The 20,302-nt window shown below is 40.9% G+C and overlaps 1 protein-coding gene across 2 annotated transcripts in view; it reads left to right on the forward strand.

The window, feature by feature from the left end:
* Positions 1 to 20,302, forward strand: part of STXBP5 (syntaxin binding protein 5) — a 3,006,986-nt gene that overhangs the window by 2,300,624 nt on the left and 686,060 nt on the right. For both annotated transcript variants that reach the window (XM_044068842.1, XM_044068850.1), the window contains exon 15: positions 17,092 to 17,309. In XM_044068842.1, coding sequence (XP_043924777.1) covers positions 17,092 to 17,309 — 218 coding nt within the window. The remainder of the gene's footprint in view (positions 1 to 17,091; positions 17,310 to 20,302) is intronic.

Consider the following 20,302-nt stretch of genomic DNA (forward strand, 5'->3'; position numbering starts at 1 on the left):
ATACTGGCGGACAGCCTAAGCAGAAATACCATGGACCCACACGAATGGATGCTGCACCCAGACATCTTCCTTCAGATAACACAATCATGGGGGAGGCCGGACATAGATCTTTTTGCCTCCCACCACAATCATCAGCTGAAGAAATTCTGCACAAGGACATACCACCCACAAGCATGGAAAGTGGACACCCTCTCTTTCAGTTGGAATATTCTAACAGTGTATGCTTTTCCACCACTCCCACTAATGACCAAGGTCTTACTGAAAATCAAGACAAAGCAGCCAAAAGTGATTCTAATAGCCCCGGACTGGCCAAGGCAGCACTGGTACCCACTGTTACGGAGCCTGTCACACACGAAACCGTGGCCTCTACCACTATGGACACTCCTTCTGACACAGCACAATTACAAAACTCTGCACTCCAGCCTGAAAACCCTGCAGCTGACAGCCTGGAGAATATCTTGACTCCTCACCAGGAAAAGCTATCCAAGAGAGTGAAGGATATCATCATGGAAGCTCGCAGACCTTCCACGAGAAAGACATATTCAGCAAAATGGAAAAGATTCCACACTTGGAGCACCGCAAAGGGCCTAGATGCCACAGTGATGAGCATGGCACATATCCTGGAATACTTGGCAGACATGCTCCATAATGGCCTTTCTTACTCTTCCATAAAAATTCATGCTTCAGCAATTTCAGCAGAATACAATACTGATCCACCTGTCTTTTCTCCTCCTCTCCTAAGGCAGTTTCTAAGAGGAATTAAAAACATCAATCCTCCAAGAAAACCACCAGTGCCTACATGGGACCTTAACTTCATGTTGGAAAAGTTGACTTTACCTCCCTTTGAACCAGCAGCATCTTCAGAGTTACAGTTCCTGTCTTGGAAGACTGCCTTCCTTCTGGCCATAACATCAGCAAGAAGAGTATCTGAATTTCAGGCACTCAAGGCAGTACAACCATTTCTTATTTTTCATCAGGACAGAGTCTCCTTGAGAACCAATCCTGCATTCATGCCAAAGGTGGTATCCAGGGTCTCATTGAACAAAGCTATTCACCTGCCTACCTTCTTTCCAAACCCACAAAACAAGGGAGAGAAACTTCTGCATACCCTGGACATTCACAGACAGTTACGCTACTACTTGGACAGAACTAAGACTTTCAGAAAAACTGACCAGCTGTTGGTAGCATATGCTGCAGGCATTCAAGGAAAAGCAATTTCCAAACAGACAATTTCAAAATGGATAGGAGATTGCATTCGATTTGCTACTCTTATCATGGAAAAGCTGTGCCAGCTAACATCAGACCTCATTCCACCAGAGCTACAGCCACCTCCACAGCCTTCTTAAGAGGGGTGGCTACCAAGGACATTTTAGAAGCTGCTACATGGAGCTCCATGCATACATTTTCCAAGCATTACAATTTACCCTTATATTCCAGATCCAGAGCAGGCTTTGCTACGGCAGTCCTGCAGGGCATTTTAGCTACACCATCATTTTCTTAGAGCCTACCACCCCCAGCTTGGCTATGGTATTCTACCCATATGTAAGGACTGCAGATGCATCCTTGAAGGACATAGTACAGTTTTGTACCTACCATAAATATAGATGTCCGATAGGTATGCATCTGCAGTCAGGTTACCCTCCCTCCTTCCCCACTGTGGTACTTCTTGGGTACTTATCCCTCTTATAGCTAGCTGGGGTTATCTATTATGGTGTATTTGTTTTATATTACTGTGCATGTTTGCAATATTTTGTATTTCAACCAAATTTAGCCTTCCTTAGAGGGCACCTGGCATCTGGGGCAAGAAAAACTGAGAAAGATGGCGTCGGCTGACGCTTTTATACCCCAGGCGCTCTGACGTCGGGGAAGGGGCGACATCAGCCGACGCTGGTCCCAGACTTTGGAATCCGGCCGACCGAAGGGCTGCCTGAGGCAGGACAACCCATATGTAAGGACTGCAGATGCATACCTATCGGACATCTACATTTATGGTAGGTACAAAACTGTACTTTTTGGCCTGTACCTCAAAAAAGTATATCCCAAATAACAGAGGCCCCAAGACTAAACCCTGGGGTACGCCACTTGATACGGGTCTACTGCTTGAGGTGGCTTCCCCTATTTTGAGTAGGTGGGTTCTATCAGTGAGCCAGTTGGCTACCCATCTGGTAACATATGGATTGATGCCTAGTTGAGAAAGTTTATCTATTATGCCCAAGTGGGGAATAGTATCAAAGGCTTTGGCCAGGTCAAGGTAGGCGGTGTGCACTGTCTTCTCCGCATCCATGGCTTTGGTGACTGTCTCAAAAATGTCAACCAAATTTAAGAGACACGGTCTCCACTTGATGAAGCCAAACTGTGTGGGATCAAGTGTTTGGAGGTTGCCAATGCCCTTGTTAATGTGGTCCATGATAACCTGTTCCATGGCCTTGCAGATCAGGCTGGTTAGGCTGATGGGTCTGTAATTTCCTGGATCAGTGGACACTCCACCTTTGTGTAAAGGGATGACAGTGGCTGTCCTCCACTCAGCCTGGACAAAACCGATACTCAGGCTTTGGTTGAATAGGGTGCATAATGGTGTTGCAAGTTCCTGCGTGAGTTCATGTAGGATGCAGCCTGGGATGGAGGCTTATTTTTTTGCCTTTGAGAGAGAAGCGATGACCTGATCCCTAGATATAAGGGGAAGGGGGCAGGTACTGGGAATGTCATGATTTACTGATGGGGTGACAGAGGGATGAAATTTTCGCTGAATCTGTCAGCCAGCAAGGTAGCAATATCTACGACATTTGTATATGTGGTATGCTTGACCACCACTTCTGAACAGATCTGGATGCTACCTTTGAGATTACGGACATATGTAAAGAAGGCCTTATGATTGTCTCTAGTAGATGTGGCCAATTTGGACTCGAAGTTTGCTTTGGAAGTTTTCACTAGTGCTCTTATTTGCTTGTTTAGGCTAAGGAGAGTGCATTTCCAATTGGGCACCTGCTCCTTCTTGGTTCTGGACAGCAATTTTTTTCTTTTGTTATAGAGTTTATTTATTGCAGATGTCCACCAGACAGATTTACTCTTAGGTTCATAGGCAAGTACTAGGTTATCTGCCCAAGTGCATTTATAAGCCTAGCCAGAATGTGTTGGCTTCCGCCATCCCCTTAGATTAGTTCCTTGTGCCTCTGTCCAGCAGAGCTACTGCAGTGATCCCCGGGGCAAATTTTCTGTTTCCCATCCACCCGTCAAGTTTTCTCTTGAAGAGTGTTAGTGAGGGGCTCTGCCTGATGTATATTGGAATCCTGTTCCAAAGCCTGGAGAGTCTCTGGGATAGGAATCTATCCCTCCAGTATGTCCTATTTATCGTTGTGGTGAGGTTTACATCTCTAGAGCGTGTGGCTCTTAGGGATTTGTTTTTTTTTTAGGTGGAGCATGTCCATCAATTCTGGGTTGGACATGGCATTGTATGTCAGGCAGAGATCACCTCTGAGTAAGCAGTATGCAACTGAGTACAGCTGGAGTTTCTTGAGTCGGGCTGCATAGGGCATCTGTTTAAGGCCAGTAATCGTCTTGGTGAGGTACTTTTGTGGTCTCTCCAGCTGTTACAGGTGTCTTGTAAGGTACATCCCAAATGGGGCGTTGTATTCTGTGATGGGTCTAATGAGTGATGAGTAGAGATGCCGAATAACCTCTTTTGTTCTAGATGCAAACCCTTTTGTGATTAGGTGGGCCACATAGAAGGATTTTCTAACCACCTTGGCAATATGATTATCAAAGGAGAGATTACTATCTACTTGGGTCCGCAGACCCCTTATTACATTTTCTGTATTTAGGGGACTACCACCTATGTGGTATTTCGTGGGTACTTTGTTTTTCCAAAGGGGATGACTATGCACTTTTTGGCATTTAGCTTGAGGCCATGATTTTGACACAAGGTATCCGTCTCAGTGAGACCCATCTGGAGGGTGTCTGTATCAGCCAGAGAATCAATTATGGCCCCTAGTTTGCAGTCATCTGTGAACTTGGTCAGCCACAGTCCTTCTATGCTTGCCTGTACCTCTCAGAAGTATATACCGAACAGGAGGGGTCCTAGGACTAAGTCCTGGGGGATGCCACTTGTAACCGGTTTAGAGTCGGACGTAGAGCCTGCAACTCTCACAATGTGTATTCTGCACTAACTCACAGCAGATCTGAGAGTTTCCACTTAGGTTCTATCCATGAGACAGTTGGCAACCCATCTCGTGACGTAGGGGTTTATGTTCAAGTTGGTGAGCTTGTCTATATTACTAGAATGGGGAATGGTGTCAAAAGCCTTTGTGAGGTCTAGGTAGGCTATGTGGACCTACTTTCCCTCCTCTAATGCCTTGGTAACAGTCTCAAAGAAGGCCACCAGGTTTAGGAGGCATGATCTGACCTTAACAAAGCCAAACTGGGTAGGGTCCAAGGTTTAGAGGTTCCCAATGTCTCTGTTAATGCATTCCATAGCCGTGCAGACCAGGCCAGTCAGGCTTATAGGGCATTCCCGGGGTCCGTTGTGGCTCCACCCACTCTGTGGGTACGTAGCCTGTAGAGAAGCTGAGTTTGAACAGTGTGTTTAGGTGAGGAGTTAGTTCATTTTGGAACTCTTGTAAGACACAGCCTGGGACACTGTCCAGTCCCATTGAAGCTGTGTTTTTGGCTTTGGGATAGGGCTGTTTTAACCTGTGTGTTGGTGATTGACGGGGCCCTACATTCTTCTGGTATGGTTATGGGCCCTTTAGGGGGTGAGAGGGAGGTGAAGTTTGCACTAAAACTGTCTGCCAGAATGTTGGCAATATCAGTCGGTTTAGTGTATTTTGTGCCATTCTGCACTAACTCACAGCAGATCTGAGAGTTTCCACTTAGGTTCTTGACATAGCTAAAGAGCACTTTGTGGTTATCTTTGGTGTCATTGGCAATTTTTCTTTTGAAACTAGCCTTGGATGATTTAATGAGGGGTCATAGTTTCTTACTGATACTGATCAGGGATGTCTTTCCTTCTTGGGATTTTACTCTTTTCTGTACTAGTTTCCTCCTTCTGTTGTATAGCTTGTTTATGGCAGGGGTCCACCAGACTGGTTTCCTTTTCTTGGAGGGAGTGAGTCTTGGTTTTACTTGGGATAGCACGATCCATGCATTCCTGCAGATGCTCATAGAGTGCCTTTTTAAAGGTTTAAAGGTTTCAGCAACTTGGACAGCATTGTCCTTTAGCATGGGGGATGTGAACCTTTCCACCTCGGTCTTAATTAACGTGGTTTGCTTTTGAAAAGTTTTTCACAGTGGTTTCCTTGATTGGGGGTGGGGGCGGAATGTGGATATCCAGAGTGATTAGTCTATGGTCTGCTCTAACCAGCGAAGGGTTGACCTCCGGTGTGGAACACCGGTCGCCCATGTTGGTGATGACCAGGTCCAATATGTTGTTCCCTTTGGTGGGGGTGTTGACCAGATGATCCAGGGCATTCGAGTTTATAAATTCTAGGAAGCGTTGGGCAAGGGAGTTAGTACTTGAGTAGTTCTCCCAGTTTATGTTTGGGTAATTGAAATCACCCAGTATTAGGGTGTTTGGTAGGACCTTCATATTTCCCAGTGTCTCCAGAAATATGGAATGGGAGTCTTGGGCCATGGTGGGTGATCTGTAGCAAGCTACAATTTGGATTGCAGTTTTGCCCGTTGTTAGTTGCATATGAATGATCTCTGATGCATTGTGCTGTGCCACTAACCTGGAGGTGTGGGTGTCCTTGATGAATATGGATACACCCCCGCCTTTCGTGTTTCGGTCCTGGTGCTGTGGCCGAAAGGTATGAGTTATAGCCTAGTAGTGCTGGGGTGCTCTCAGGAGTCTTAAACCAGGTTTCTGTTACTGTACAGATGCCGATGTTCTCCATACTGAGGAGTGCCTCGAGTGCGTGCATTTTGAGGTTTAGACTTCTGGCATTGAGTAGCATTACCCTCAGTTTTTGCTTACTTGTGCTATTTATGGTGGTGGGTTTGTCTTTTGAGCCTTGCCTAAAAAAGGCACTATGGAGGCGGCAAGAGCCTTGACCAGTATTCGAAAGCCTAAGAGTGACAGGTGCTAGCCATCTCTTGTGAAGCAACGTGGCTTGTCGAGCATGTCATCCCAGGTGGACAGATACTGGATCCCCTTTGAATGAGACCAGAAACTTAACCAATTGTTGAAATTGATAATTTTCTCTTTATACTGTGGCATCATTCTTGGTGAGGGCCAGATGCTACTCAGGGTCAGGGTCATACCGGCCTGGGCTACATGATCAGAGAGGTCTTCCATGTATCTTTTCATGTAGTCCAGGGAGGTACGCCTCAGGTCATTCACACCAACATGGATAATAACATAGTTGTATTTGTACTTGTTCTGGAGTGACCTGAGTGCTTGTGTTATGTGGCAGATCCTGGCACCCGACAGGCAGCTAACTATAACCTTCTCCTTGTCCAGCCTAGTTAGTGGGACATCAGTGTGCCTGACTATAGAGTCGCCTATTACTAATGTGTTGGGTATGTTATTTTTCATTAAGGGCTTCCTATGTAAACACCAGAAAAGCCAAAAAAACACAAACTGGATAGAAAAGCTAGGAACTCACTCCACTGGTCACCCACAAGTAAAAAATAAAGTCCGTTTTATTAAGCGTTTTTCATCTCTCCTTATAGGGAAACTTTTTCAGATAACAGACATGTACAAATGCAAAGTTTAAATAAAAAAAGTCATCAATCATGTGACACTTAACACACACCTCTATTTAAAGACACCCTTCCCTATGAGATCCACATATTATTAACTGTAACATTTATTTCAATATTTTACGAGTAATGCCTTAAATATACTCTTACTAAAATATTTAGCCTGAAATTCAAAATCAGCATTATTTATTTCATGTATATTTTTATTTTTAATGTCTTCATTCTGATGAAAATTAAAATATTAAAATAATTTATTAAAATATTAAAATAATTTATTCTGACCCATTCTGTCCACATGACAGCACCTTACAACCAGAGGGTATAGACTCACTTACACCTTTCATGAGCCTACCTCTCTAGATTTTTCAATTTAAGAATACACAGGATAGAATACACTTCATTCAATCCTGGAAAATGGCAGGCGTCTGTATGAAGCTACCACCTCAATTCAAGTTTCTCCAACTTTAATGAATCGGGACCACCTGTTCCATTTGAATTCACACAGTCAATAGCCCTAAATTTGAATGTATGATCTGGAAATGCTTTAACATGTCTAGCTAGTGCACTTTCTTTTTTCATTTTGGGAATATAATATAAATGCTCATATACTCTTTCCCTTAATTTCCGGTACGTTTTTCCAATATAGAAAGCCGGACAGTGTTGGCACTGAACCATGTAAACTACTGCTCTACTCTGACAGTTGAACTTATGTTTGGTCACATATTTCTGTTCCCTCAACGTGAAGCATTGGCCAACCTGCATTTGTTTGTAAAAGTTACACATATTACATTTACCCATACCTGTTCATGTACTTACACCTTTTGCCTTGTATTGTAATATATTTTTCAGGTTTTGCCCTCGTTGAAACACTATTCTTGGTGCTTCACAGAATTTATGCCTGAGAACATTGTCATTTATAATTAATGACCAATTTTTGTTAATAAGGGAGTATAAAGTTGGAGCATTGACACTATATCTAGTAATCAGGGCTTTAGTACTGTATTCTCACGTCCTTGGTACCATACTCATGTCCCCCACATTGTTACCTCCTGTCGTACCCTTAATGCTCAAAATTGGTTTGAAAAAACCACCGTCCCTCTTGTCCTGGACTTCTCTAATCAATTCACTGATTAGTTGTTCTGGATAACATCTTACCCTAAACATGTTCCTCAGGTTATTGCATTCCAACACAAATTCATAATCACTGGTCACCATCCGGGCAGCTCTTACTAATTGCCCCTTGACCACTGAATGTTTTTGATGTAATGGATGGCAACTAGTAAAGTGAAGGAATGTGTTGGAATATGTTCCTTCCGGAAAATTTGTGCACAATAATTGTTGGTAATGATGTCTTTCCTAAGGTTAACTTCCAAATAGGCTATTGTTTCATTGCTGAAAGTAAATGTGAATGTAAAAAACTGGGTTGTATTGTTAAAATAAGTAACCGTATCTGTAGCCTGTTTTTTGTCCCCATTGGGAGGATTTCACTAGTGCTCTTATTTGCTTGTTTAGGCTAAGGAAAGAGCATTTCTAGTTGGGCACCTGCTCCTTCTTGGTCCTGGACAGCAATTTTTTTTCTTTTGTTATAGAGTTTATTTATTGCAGATGTCCACCAGACAGGTTTACTCTTCCTTGCGGAGGATGATTTAGTCCTGTCACGTATTCCTGATTCCATGCATCTATATAAATGTTCATATAGTAATTTGGTATAGTTTTGGATACTGGTTCCAGTTCCTAGAGAGGGGGAGAGGGCTGTGAAGCTGTTTATACTGTCCCTCCGGAGGCTGTAATCAGCTTTGGAGAAGTTTTTTTTATTTGTCCTAGTTAGAGGGTGGTCGGGGGAAATGGTGACTTTGAACGTGACCGCTTTGTTGTCAAATCTTACAAGGGAGGATGATGTTGCAGGGATGCTGCAGTGTTTACTCATGTTGGTTAATACCAAGTCCAAGATATTATCATGTCTTGTGGGGGTATCGACTAGCTGTTCCAAAGCATTTCCAATGACAAAATCGAGGAATCTCTGGGCATTTGTGTTCTGGCAAGAGTAGTTCTTCCACTCTATGTTTGGGTAGTTAAAGTCACTCAGGATCAGGGTAAAGGGTTGAATCTTAATAGATTCAAAGAGGTCTAGATAGGAAGTTTGGGAATCTTGGGTCAGATATGGGGGCTGGTAGCTAACTATGATTTGTATGGTGGTCTTGTCAATAGTTAACTGCACCTAGAGTGTCTCCTGTGTGTCATACTGTTTGACCAGCCTGGAGGTGTGTATGTCTTTAATATATATTAAAACTCCACCTCATTTGGCTTTGCTACCCACAGTTTGGGGTCTGAATGTATGATAAGATGAGTAACCAATTAAGGCTGGGGTGCTCTCTGCATCTTTGAACCAGGTTTCTGTGACTGCACAGATGTCAGCATTTTCCAGCGTTAGGAATGCTTGCAATGAGTGCAGTTTCATGTTTAGTCTCCTAGCATTTAGCAGCATGACCTTTAATTTGTGTTTTGTTGAAATTTTTATTTTGGTAGTTTTAACCTCATCACTTTTCCTAAAATAGGCTCTATAGGGGAGGCAAGAGCCTTTGGCAGAATCCTGAAGCCCAGGGGAGATAGATGCAGGCCATCTCTGGCAAAGCATCATGGACTGTCGATCCTATCTTCCCAGGCTGTCAGTTACTGGATCCCCCTGGAATGACACCAGAAACTAATCCAATTGTTTGTTTGTATTCAGGCATCATTCTGGGTAAAAATAGAATGCTAAAATCAAAAAAAGAAAAAGAACCACACCGTAGTACAACTCAGGTAGTAAGAGATTAAGCGCTTTTCATTTATTGCAATGAATAAACTTCTTCAGATCAATTAAAAACAGGAAATCACAGTTTAAATACTCACTTAATAGGTTTAAAAGTCAATTACATACTTAAAGTGATAACACCCTTCCTACTTTAAAGCACAACTAAACAAAAACTGTTTAAAAAGAACTCGTAGTACGCAAACATTATGAAAGCATTAATACCGATGTCTAACCTACTACAACAAATTCTAAGTAGGCTATAGAAAAAATAAAAAAAAATATATAATAAATAATACAAACTAACTAATATTCATAATCTGACAATACATGCTAGTAACTGAATTAGCACACTAAATGTGCATGACATGGTACTAACAATATACCAGACAACTCAATATAATAGAGTGCAAAACACAATAAAGTAGTACTGTGAAAACAGAATTGCTCAACAACAAAACATGGCTTAATCATAGTGCTGTGTGAGAACTTATACACAGCCTACCTACAGAGACTCCTAAGTTTAAGGACACTACTAAGAGAACAATTCTCATTAAGTCCTGGTGCACTATATGCGTTAAGTCTAAATTGCCACTCCAGCTCTCGCTCTTCTAGCTTGATTGGAAGTGGGACACCCCTAAAATCTTATGTAATTTGATCAATAATCATGAATTTAAATGAATGGTTAAGTGACAGTGAAATATGCTTAGCTAAAGCATTATCAAATTTCTGCTTCCTAATCACATAGATGTGTTCATATATGTGCTCACGTAGGCGTCGTTCAGTTTTGCCCACATAAAAAGCCTGGCAGGTTTGACACATGGCTCGAATATTCAGTTTAAATTCATGATCATGCTCTTTAAATCTATTGGATTCTAAAATGTATTGACAATAGTTACATGCCTGACATTTAAACATTCCAACTGTCAAAGGCTTATAACCATTGTGCCGTTCTAGGAAGGCTTTAAGATTTCTAGCCTTTCTATAAATGACAAAGGGATGGTTGCCAAGTTTTTGATAAATAATATTGTCATTTTTGAATAACTCCCAATTTTTACGTAGTGTCTGAACACAATCATTACTATTCAGACTGTAAGTAGTTATGAATGAGACCCCAGGACTATCGGGTGAGAACTTATTCAAGTGCTTGATCTCCGAGCCTATGCTCGGTAATACAAAGTTGTTAGTATGAGCCGAATTAACATTCAGAATCGGTTCATAAAAGTGGGATCAGCACTTGATTGAAACTTCTTCTATAATGGCATCAAGCATTTCATCCGGATAGCCTCGATGTAAAAACATGTTCCTTAGATGGCCACATTCATTAACAAACTCACTGTCTAATGTAATAATACGAGCTGCCCTCACTAACTGACCTTTAACAATTGCCCGCTTCTGATGGATAGGATGACAACTAGAGTAGTGCAAAAAAGAATTGGAGTATGTAGCTTTTCTGAAAATGTTGGCTAGATATTTCTGGAAAACAATATCTTTAGAAAGTGAAATGTCCAAGTACGAAATAACACTTGTATGAAAAGTAGCAGTAAATTTCAAAAACTGTGTAGTTGAATTGAAATATTCCACTAATGCTTCGCTCATGGGTAGGTCGCCATCTAATAAGATGAAAATATTGTCCAAGTAACGAGTGTAAAAAATCATCTGATCTTTAAATGGGCAATTACGAAATACATGGTCATGTTCCCATTGGGCCATAACTAGATTAGCGGCACTAGCTCCACAAGGGGGAACCCATGGCTACTCCAGTTTTCTGTAAATAAAAATTATTACCAAATGTGAAAAAATTATTAGTCAAGACCAAATCCAGCAGTTCATGAACCAACTCCACTTCATTCGCACTACCACCATTGGACCTAAGTAGTAGTTCCACACATTCAACCGCTAAGTCTTGAGGAATGCAAGTGTACAAGTCCTTAACATCAATGGTAAGGAAATTGTACCTTGCATTAAAGACTAAGTTGTTAATTTTACCCAAAAAGGACCAAGAGTCCTTACAAATTTCAGAAAAATTGACCAGATTTTTCTGTAGGATATTATCTACAACTTTGGCACATGGGTAGGTGGGAGAACCATGGCCGTCTACGAGTGGTCTCATGGGTGGGTTGTGGACATGCTTATGGATTTTAGGGATGCCAAACAAGCAAGGAAATCTCGGAAATGCAGTAGATAGATAGTTATAAATGTGTTGTGTTATTCTACCCTCAATGAACATTTCTTCTGTGTGTTCTTTAATGTTGGAATAAGCTCTATTTACTTCAGAGCGGGAGCTAATAGAGTATGAAGGACTATCCAATAAGCTGATCATCCTATTTTGATAATCAGTCTCGTCGAATAACACAAGACCCCCTCCCTTGTCAGGTTTGCAAAATCTAATGTTTTGAAGTTTAATCAAGTTTATAATTTCCATTTCTTTTTTGTTAGAATAATATAATATTTTATTAAATTTGTGGCGGATGTCTAATTCGCAAACCAATTCAAACATCTGTAAGAGGGGATGAAGCGGGGGATTGTAAGTGCTAGGAATCCAAAAAATGTTATCGTCGGAAGAATAAGGACCTCCGAACATCAAGTTCAAATTAAGCTTCCTAACATATAATTTCAGATCGATGATTGTTTTTAGCAAATCTGCTTTTTGTGCTGGTACATATGTGTAACCTTTGGAAAGTAACTCGACAAGTTCACAAGATACATTCACAGTTGAAAAATTATAGACGTTAAAATCACCCTGGTCATTCGTAAGTATAACAGGAATGTTAGCTGTGCTTACATGACTGACAACAGAAGCGTCAGAAATGTCTAAGTCGACAGTTAAACGTCCCGATGTCCATTAACAGGTCTACTTATAGGGACAAAGTCTGCATCCACACTTTCGACTTTTAAACCTATTAAGTGAGTATTTAAACTGTGGTTTCCTGTTTTTAATTGATCTGAAGAAGTTTATTCATTGCAATAAACGAAAAGCGCTTAATCTCTTATTACCTGAGTTGTACTACGGTGTGGTTCTTTTTTTTTTGATTTTAGTAGTTTGTTTTTGCCTGTGTTTCTTAAAAGTAGAATGCTGCTTAAGGCTCGGGACATACCTGCCTGGGACACGCATTCAGCGAGTTCAATCATGTCTCTCTTCATATAGTCCAGGGAGGTATGTCTCAGGTCATTCACACCAGCATGGACTATGACAGAAACTATCTGGTTCACTTTACCAGGCTTCAAAGAGATCTGATCAAGGAGCTTTCAGCTCCTCTCTCTCAGTCCATGCCTGAGGAGGACCTTAAGAAACTTTCTCCCAGGCTGACCACTCTGTCGCCTATTGCTAATTCATTGACGAGGCTAATCTCCCATACAGTGGAAGGTTCCTTCCAAGCTGCTGGTTCAGGACTATCCCTAAGGAGACATGCCTGGGTGAGACTATGTGATTTTGTGGAACCCTTTAAAGTTTCCTATTTTAATGCCTCTTCACTGTTTGGGCCATCTGTTAGAGATACACTTAACCACAGCAAAACGGACGGGAAGACCCTTTCTGCCATAGGCATAACATTTTCTGTGCCTCAGAGGTCCTTTTCTGTGAATCATCGTGGAGGCAAGAAAATGTGGTTCCATAAATCCCAAGGGCCTTTTCAGGACCTGCGCAGTGGCCCATCTTCCAGAGGCAGAGGAGGAGGGCTTAATGGTAGATGTCACCATAGAGGCAGATGGAGTCCACAAACCCAGGGCTTGAGATGCACATTCTCTGACAAGCTCTATCAGTGCTCCTGAAGTGCTGCCCAGCTGTCCATCTCTGGAGGCAGTCGGGGGTTGACTTGTTTTGCACCCAGAAGCCTGGACACACTTGACAAAAATATTCCTGGGTGCTAAACATAATATCCAGAGGCTACTGCATTCCCTTTTTTCCCTCCCACAAAAACTAGCAAGAAACTCCCCAAAGTGCCACCCAATCAGAGGGAGCAGGCAGCCCAAGAAATTCAAAAATTGCTGCAAAAAAGAATCATCTAAGAGGTCCCAACTGAACAAAGAGGATTTGGAACTTACTCCCACTTCTTTTTGGTGCATAAAAAGAGAGAGGACCTAAAATCCATACTGGATCTAAGCAAGTTGAATCTTTATGTAAAGAAGTTGAGGTTCCACATGGTTGCGGTTCAGTCCATTATACCCCTATTATGCAGAAATAATTGGGTGTGCTCAGTAGATCTCAAGGATGCGTACTATCACATCAAAATAGACAGGCAGTCCAGGAGATACCTGCTCTGTCAGCTGGGAGCCAATCACTTTCATTTCAGAGCACTGCCCTTTGGGCTCACCACAGCCCCTTGGATGTTCACCAAATGTATGACAGTCGTAACAGCTCACGAGACTCAAAGGATTCTGGGTGTTTCCATACCTAGACGATTGGTTCTTTACAGCTCCCACGAGGCATCAATTTCTCCAAGCCGGAGATTATTTGATTCAGCTTTCAGCACTCCCTGTGCATCACCATAAATTGAATTAAGTCCAGTCTGACTCCGGTGCAGAACCTAGAATCCATAGGAACACAGTTGAACATGAGAGATCAAATAGCTTCTTTTCCACTACACTGCATAATGACACTGAGGAATCAAGTTCGGGAACTATTATCCTACCAATCCCCACCTGCATGGCTAGTCTTACAAGCTCTGGGGTCTATGTCAGCAGCGATTTTGTTAGTTCCTCTCACAAGGTTTTTCATGCGAATTCTTCAATGGACATTAGCAGTACAGCGGTCTATACCAACCTCTGTCTGTTCCCATCAGACTGACACCACTCTGCAAGTGTCATATCTGTTGTTGAATTCAGTCAGGCAACCTCCTTTTTGGCAGACCCCTTTTCAATTCACTGCCATCCCGTAGCCGCAGTGACCATGTACGCTTCCCAGTTGGGGGAGCATTACAAGGGAAAGATGGTCCAAGGCACGTGGTCCCCTCTGGAGACAAGGATGCATATCAGTGTCCTTGAGATGGCAGCAGTTCTCCTAACACTGCAAGCTTTTTAGGACTCTGTCCCGGTAGAGGCTGTTGCTATTCACACTAACAACATGTCTGTAGTCTGGTACATCAACAAGCAAGGAGGAACCTGTTCTTACCCATAGTGCAGGGAGGGAATGGGCGATATCTTTGGACTGCCCTTTTTTGCAATGCACATTCTGGGGAAACCATTGAGCTGGCAGACAGACTCAGCAGATCTGTCTTGATTCCGCATGAGTGGTCCCTCTAGCAGTCAGTTGCGAACTTCTTCAAATGTTGGGGTCAACCTTGCTGTGACATGTTTGCCTCTCCCCTCAACAACAAATTCAGCGAGTTCTTCACTCTGTTCCCCCTCTGGGGGTCCCTTAGAGATGCTCTGATGCACAGTTGGCCCAAGAGTCTCCTGTATAATTATCCCCCTCTTCAGCTTATCCTCAAATTTCTTCAGAAGGCAAGCAGGCTGAAGAGCTTAGTCATCCTCATTGCCCCCCTTCTGGGCTTGACAGATTTGGTTTCCCTTCCTCTGGTCTTGTCTAAAATATCCTCTGTGGTTACTGGACCCAAGACAAGATCTCTCTCAACCTTCAGGATTACAGCATCCCAGTCTTCATGCCCTCAACCTGACTGCATGGTTTCTCCATTTCAGTCATAGTAAGACAGTTCAGGTTTGCCTTCCCAGTTCATAACATCATTCTAGCCTCTCAAAAAGTGTCCAATAAGAAGGTCTACAGCAGTAAATGGAAAAGGTTTGCTGGGCTGCAAGTAAAAATACTGATCCCTTCTCGGCACACATTTCAGACATTTTGCTTTCTCTTAGTACCCTGTTTAAAGAAGGAGCAAGTTTTCCGACCATCAGACTTCAACTAGTAACAGTTTCCACTTTTCATATGATTAGCCAATCTCAATCTTTGTCTACCTTTAGATTATACAAAGCGTTTATGAAGGGTGTTTTTTTTGCTGAGACCACTCACTAAAGATCCTTCCTCATGGTGAGACCTCACTGTTGTACTGTTGAGCTTAACTTAAAGACCATTTAAGTCGGCAGCTAGTTGCAGCTTGACATTTATGTCATAGACTATCTTTTTAGTAGCCATTACTTTGGCAAAGAGCATTTCTGAACTACAGGCATTATCTTCCAAATCTCTATACATAATTTTTCATAAAGACAGGGTTTCTGTGTGTACCAATCCATCTTTTATGCCTAAAGTAGCCATGGAAAACAATATTAACCAATCCATTCAGTTACCGATATTCTTTCCAAATTTTGCTAACAAAGGTGAGTATATTCTACATCTCCTTGATGTTCATAGACAGCTATGTTTTTCTCTGCACAGAACAAAGCAACATAGGAAGTCAGACCAATTGTTTTTAGCCTTTTCTAATAACAAACTAGGTTGAATAGTAACTAAAATCACACTGGCAAAATAGATCACTAACTGTATCACTTTCATTTATTCCTAGAGAGGCTTAGAACTGGCTTGACATCCAAGAGCGCATTCTACTAGATCTGTGGCTATTTCTTGTGCCTTCTCTTCCAGAATTTCTATTGATGAGATTTGTGTGGCAGCCTCCTGTTCAAACAGTCACACCTTTGTTGTGCACTACAAATTGGATATTGTGTCTAGGAACAGGACTTCCTTTGGCTCGATGGTGCTCTGGCACATCCTTTCATGAGGGCCACCCAGAAATTACATAGCTGGGGACTCTGACCCTATTGTGAGGAGGAATGAAGAGGACATCAGATTACAAAGTTATGTCTTACCATAACTTGGCATCTGTGATGTCCATCTTCATTCCTCCTCACTTTCCCACCCAGCCACCCCCCTGCCTTATTCTTCTAGAGGATCTGTGGAAGATGGCAGGACACTTAGGTCCCATGTCTGAGCCTCAGTTGCTTTTCTTTCTATTCTGTCCTGGTTAATGATAGATGGTGAATCAGCAAACTCGATCTGAGATGCTTGGATGGGTGTAGTGCATTGTGGGTAAGAGTGAGATGCTCAAGAGTCGAATCCAAGTCTGGAAAAATTTGGCGAGCCAGATCCGAGGATCGTGAGGAGAAATGAATATGGACAACACAGATGCTAAGTTATGGTAAGACCTAACTTTCTATTAATACTATTTCCTAGTTAATTAATTAATTGGTAGTAATTTAGACTTTCTTTGAATTGTTTTTATTTCTGGTGCTACTCTTTGTAAGGGGCTGCCCCCGCTGTTACAAATGATATTAAAAAAATTATGGTTTGCAGATACTTTTGTTCGGGGTATGCGTACATGTGAAACTAAATACTGTATTCACAATGCACAATTGGTAAAGACCAGCATTCTTAATAATCACAGATAAATGAGCATGAGCAGGATTTAAAATTCAAAATACAAAGTATTGATGATGCACCTTTCTTGTAACTAGGGGTAATGGTGGCTGGAATAACTTTTTTATTTTTGTATTTTATGTAGTTATGTGAGAACTATCTGTATAATAGTCATGTTGTACATTTTGTTTTTAAGTAAAAAAGTGCACAAAATGCAATTTACAGTTGAATGAATTATATTTTACTGTTACTAAAGGAAGAAAAACTATCAGGTATATCCTTACAATGAAAATGTTTTTCCTACTAGTAACGCTGCAAATGTTGTACAAGTTGAAAACGGCCAAGATATTTGAAAAATGTCGAAATAAAGATGACAAACCAAACACGGATATAGTTGATGAAGACCCATATGCCATACAGATCATTTCATGGCATCCGGAGAGTCGGATATTGTGTGTAGCAGGAGTTTCTGCTCATGTCATGATATACAAGTTCAGCAAGCAGGAAGCTACATCAGACATCTCAGTAAGTTATGCAGCAGTACTGAATATATTGTATTCATTTTAATGCGGAAATATTCACTTCATTAAACATCAGTGTGACAGATGTTAAAACAGTTTATCTCTCGAAATCAGAGAATTTTAAGAATTTGTAAGCACCTACATTTTGTATATTTCAGTCCAAGGTCAGAGCTTTCTTCACTGTTTGTGAGAGCCATTGCAAGTTCTGTCTATGATATCTTGTGACTCTCTCCACTTGTGGTAAACTTGAGAAAAAATAATGGAAGCATCTGTCGTTGTTTGCCAACATCTTGATGTTTTGCTGTCCCCCTTTTGAAACCTTCTTCATTACTAACCTTGAAAAAGATCATGGTTCGTGTTGCCTAGGGAAGCAGGATTGTTCTTTAGTGGCCTTTGTTTTGATAAGCACAGTTGATTGCATACTTGCCAGCAGTTCATTACCTGAAGTGAGTTAGACATCTTGGAGATATAGAAGTATTGAAGTTCTGTCAGGAACCTAAGTGTTTAATTTCAGTGAGATGAACTGAAGAGTCGAATAATTGGAATGTTGGTTTGTTGAGTATGCAAATACATATCCTGTGTAAGGGTTACAGAGTGTCTGTCCCTATGTAATACTTAGGTTCGTTATTTTTTGTTGATGGAGTTATTACACCAATATTTTTGATAAAATATGCTCATTAAAACATGCTTCAGTGAAGTATGATTCATCAAAATGTCCCTAACCCTTTTCCATTCATAGCAGCTAGCATAATCTTAGGCTCCTTTCCTCACACATCAGCTGTTGCACTGCAAATGGTTGGGGTTATTTGAATGAATGTAGCTATATAATTGCTTCTATCTTCATTATTTTATTATATCAAAATACATGATCAGAGTAAATTAAATAAATGAAGAACATGTACAAGGAGATGAGTGGCATGCTGTACTGCTCGTAGATTCATAACGGGGTAGACGTAGACATTATTGTTGCTTCTTGTTCTTTTTGAATATTTACACACGTATACATAGCAGCTTGTTCTTGCAAGCATGTTATATTTTTTGGTATTTTAAAAATTCTTAGTAGTATATACATTGTGTAACATGTAAAATAAAAAAAAATAGACCAATGGTATTTATATAGTGTAGTTAGTCTTCCTGATATAGTAATTTTTGTACAATTACTATGTTGATTTTTAAATTCTTTACAAATTTTTCTTAGTGCTTGTGTTTAGTAAGAAGTGGAGCCACAGAGAAAAATGTTAGTACAGGGTAAGTTTATTATAAGTGTTTGTTGCTACAACTTAAAAGCAACAGAAAATGCAAGATTTTGTACTAAACTAAAATTTCTGTCCAAATCTCATGTTTGACATTGCCAAATAGACTGAATAACAAAATGTTTGCCAAGGTGCACAGTTATGGATTTTATTCTCCAGTTATCTGCTGTATCCTAAACAGGGTTGAACTATAACCTTTTTGGGATAAAGCTGGTAAATAATGAATGTGCGAAAAGAATGGGAAAAATAAGAAAAAAAAATGATCATGCTAAGTAATCAGTGAATGAATGTGAAGGAAGCTCTAGAGATCAGCAGCCAGGACTACCGATCTCAACATTTACCAGTGGTTTTAAAAAGTGCAGTTCCTCCAAATAATAAACAATGGTGTTCTCCTTCAACAAAGGAGTTTTGTAAATACAAAAAGAACACCAGATAACTTAACTCTTAACTGCTTAACTCATGACTTCTGTATGTTTGGGTTTGTCAGCCGTTTGCACCATTCTGGCAGGCTCCCTGCACTGGCATTTCAATTAGAAACATTAATCAATCTGTTGTGCAAGATCATTTTCAGATCTAGGGTTTTCTAGAGCTGGCATCCACTTCAGGTGGTTGATTGTGCCTTTTTCTCCATGTTCTTGTTGCCTGAATGCAAAGATTGGACCTCAATTGCCAGCCATCCAAAATTTAATAACAAATAAAACAACAATAACAATCAATGATGAAAGCATTCAGGATACTTCCCTTCATCTGTGTTTAAACATTTTAAATTTATTAAATTTATATTGAACACATGATAAAGAAACCAGTCTTCATCAAAATTCAGTATTCTCTAGTCAATTAATCTTGTTAAAAACACAGTTTACTACCAATCAAAATTTATAACATAAAAGCTCTCTGTATATAAAAGATATAAATATGTATATGAAACTAAAATGCATTAAATTATTGAAACTCTAAACTAGCTACCTCTGATGTATGTGACATTTTCTAGTAGGTAAATGCAAAAGGAAGTTTAAGGACACAATATCTGAGCTTTTATCAGATATTAGATGAGGTATTACTACTAACTCGGTGACAAAGCATGTTCTAGAAGGGGAGCACAGCACACCTTTAAATTTAGAGTCATGCAGACTATATTGCCTTGAAATAGAGGAGGTGGCTTAAATAATGGTGCAGAGATAGCTGAATATAAGTGGATGTTAAGACTGCAAGCAGACAAGGCACTGGGTCTGAATGCTGCTGTTTAATAATTTAATGAATTTATCCATTATTTTGCCTATTTTCAGAGCCAGACCCAAGCCTAGGATAAAGGGGTACCAAATACTTTGGCAGCAAGCTTTTCCTGGTTTGTGTGTGTGTGTGTGTGTGTGTGTGTGTGTGTGTGTGTGTGTGTGTGTGTGTGTGTGTGTGTGTGTGGAGGAGGGAATATTAGTTTCCATTTGATTGCATACTTTTGATTGGAACTGAATGGTAACACACTAAGGCTGATTTAAAATTTATGGCTGCTTTAGTCCCTATTCCACTTCTTGATTTACTGCTTATGCACATCGTGCATTGTTATATGCTAACGTCTCCCATGCAGGAACAGCACTGGAAAACAAATGCACCAGTAGAGTAGAATGTCAAGATCATTACAGGTTCCTTAACCAATTCCAGTAGCAGTCTAAGCAAAAACATGGGCTATCTATCTGTTTCCATCTGCAGCCACTGGCTAAGCATTTGTAGTGCTGGCATTAAGGTGGCA

Source organism: Protopterus annectens, chromosome 1.part0, assembly GCF_019279795.1.
Source record: "Protopterus annectens isolate FY-2018-M chromosome 1.part0, PAN1.0, whole genome shotgun sequence".
In the NCBI taxonomy this organism is placed as follows: Eukaryota; Metazoa; Chordata; order Ceratodontiformes; family Protopteridae; genus Protopterus; species Protopterus annectens.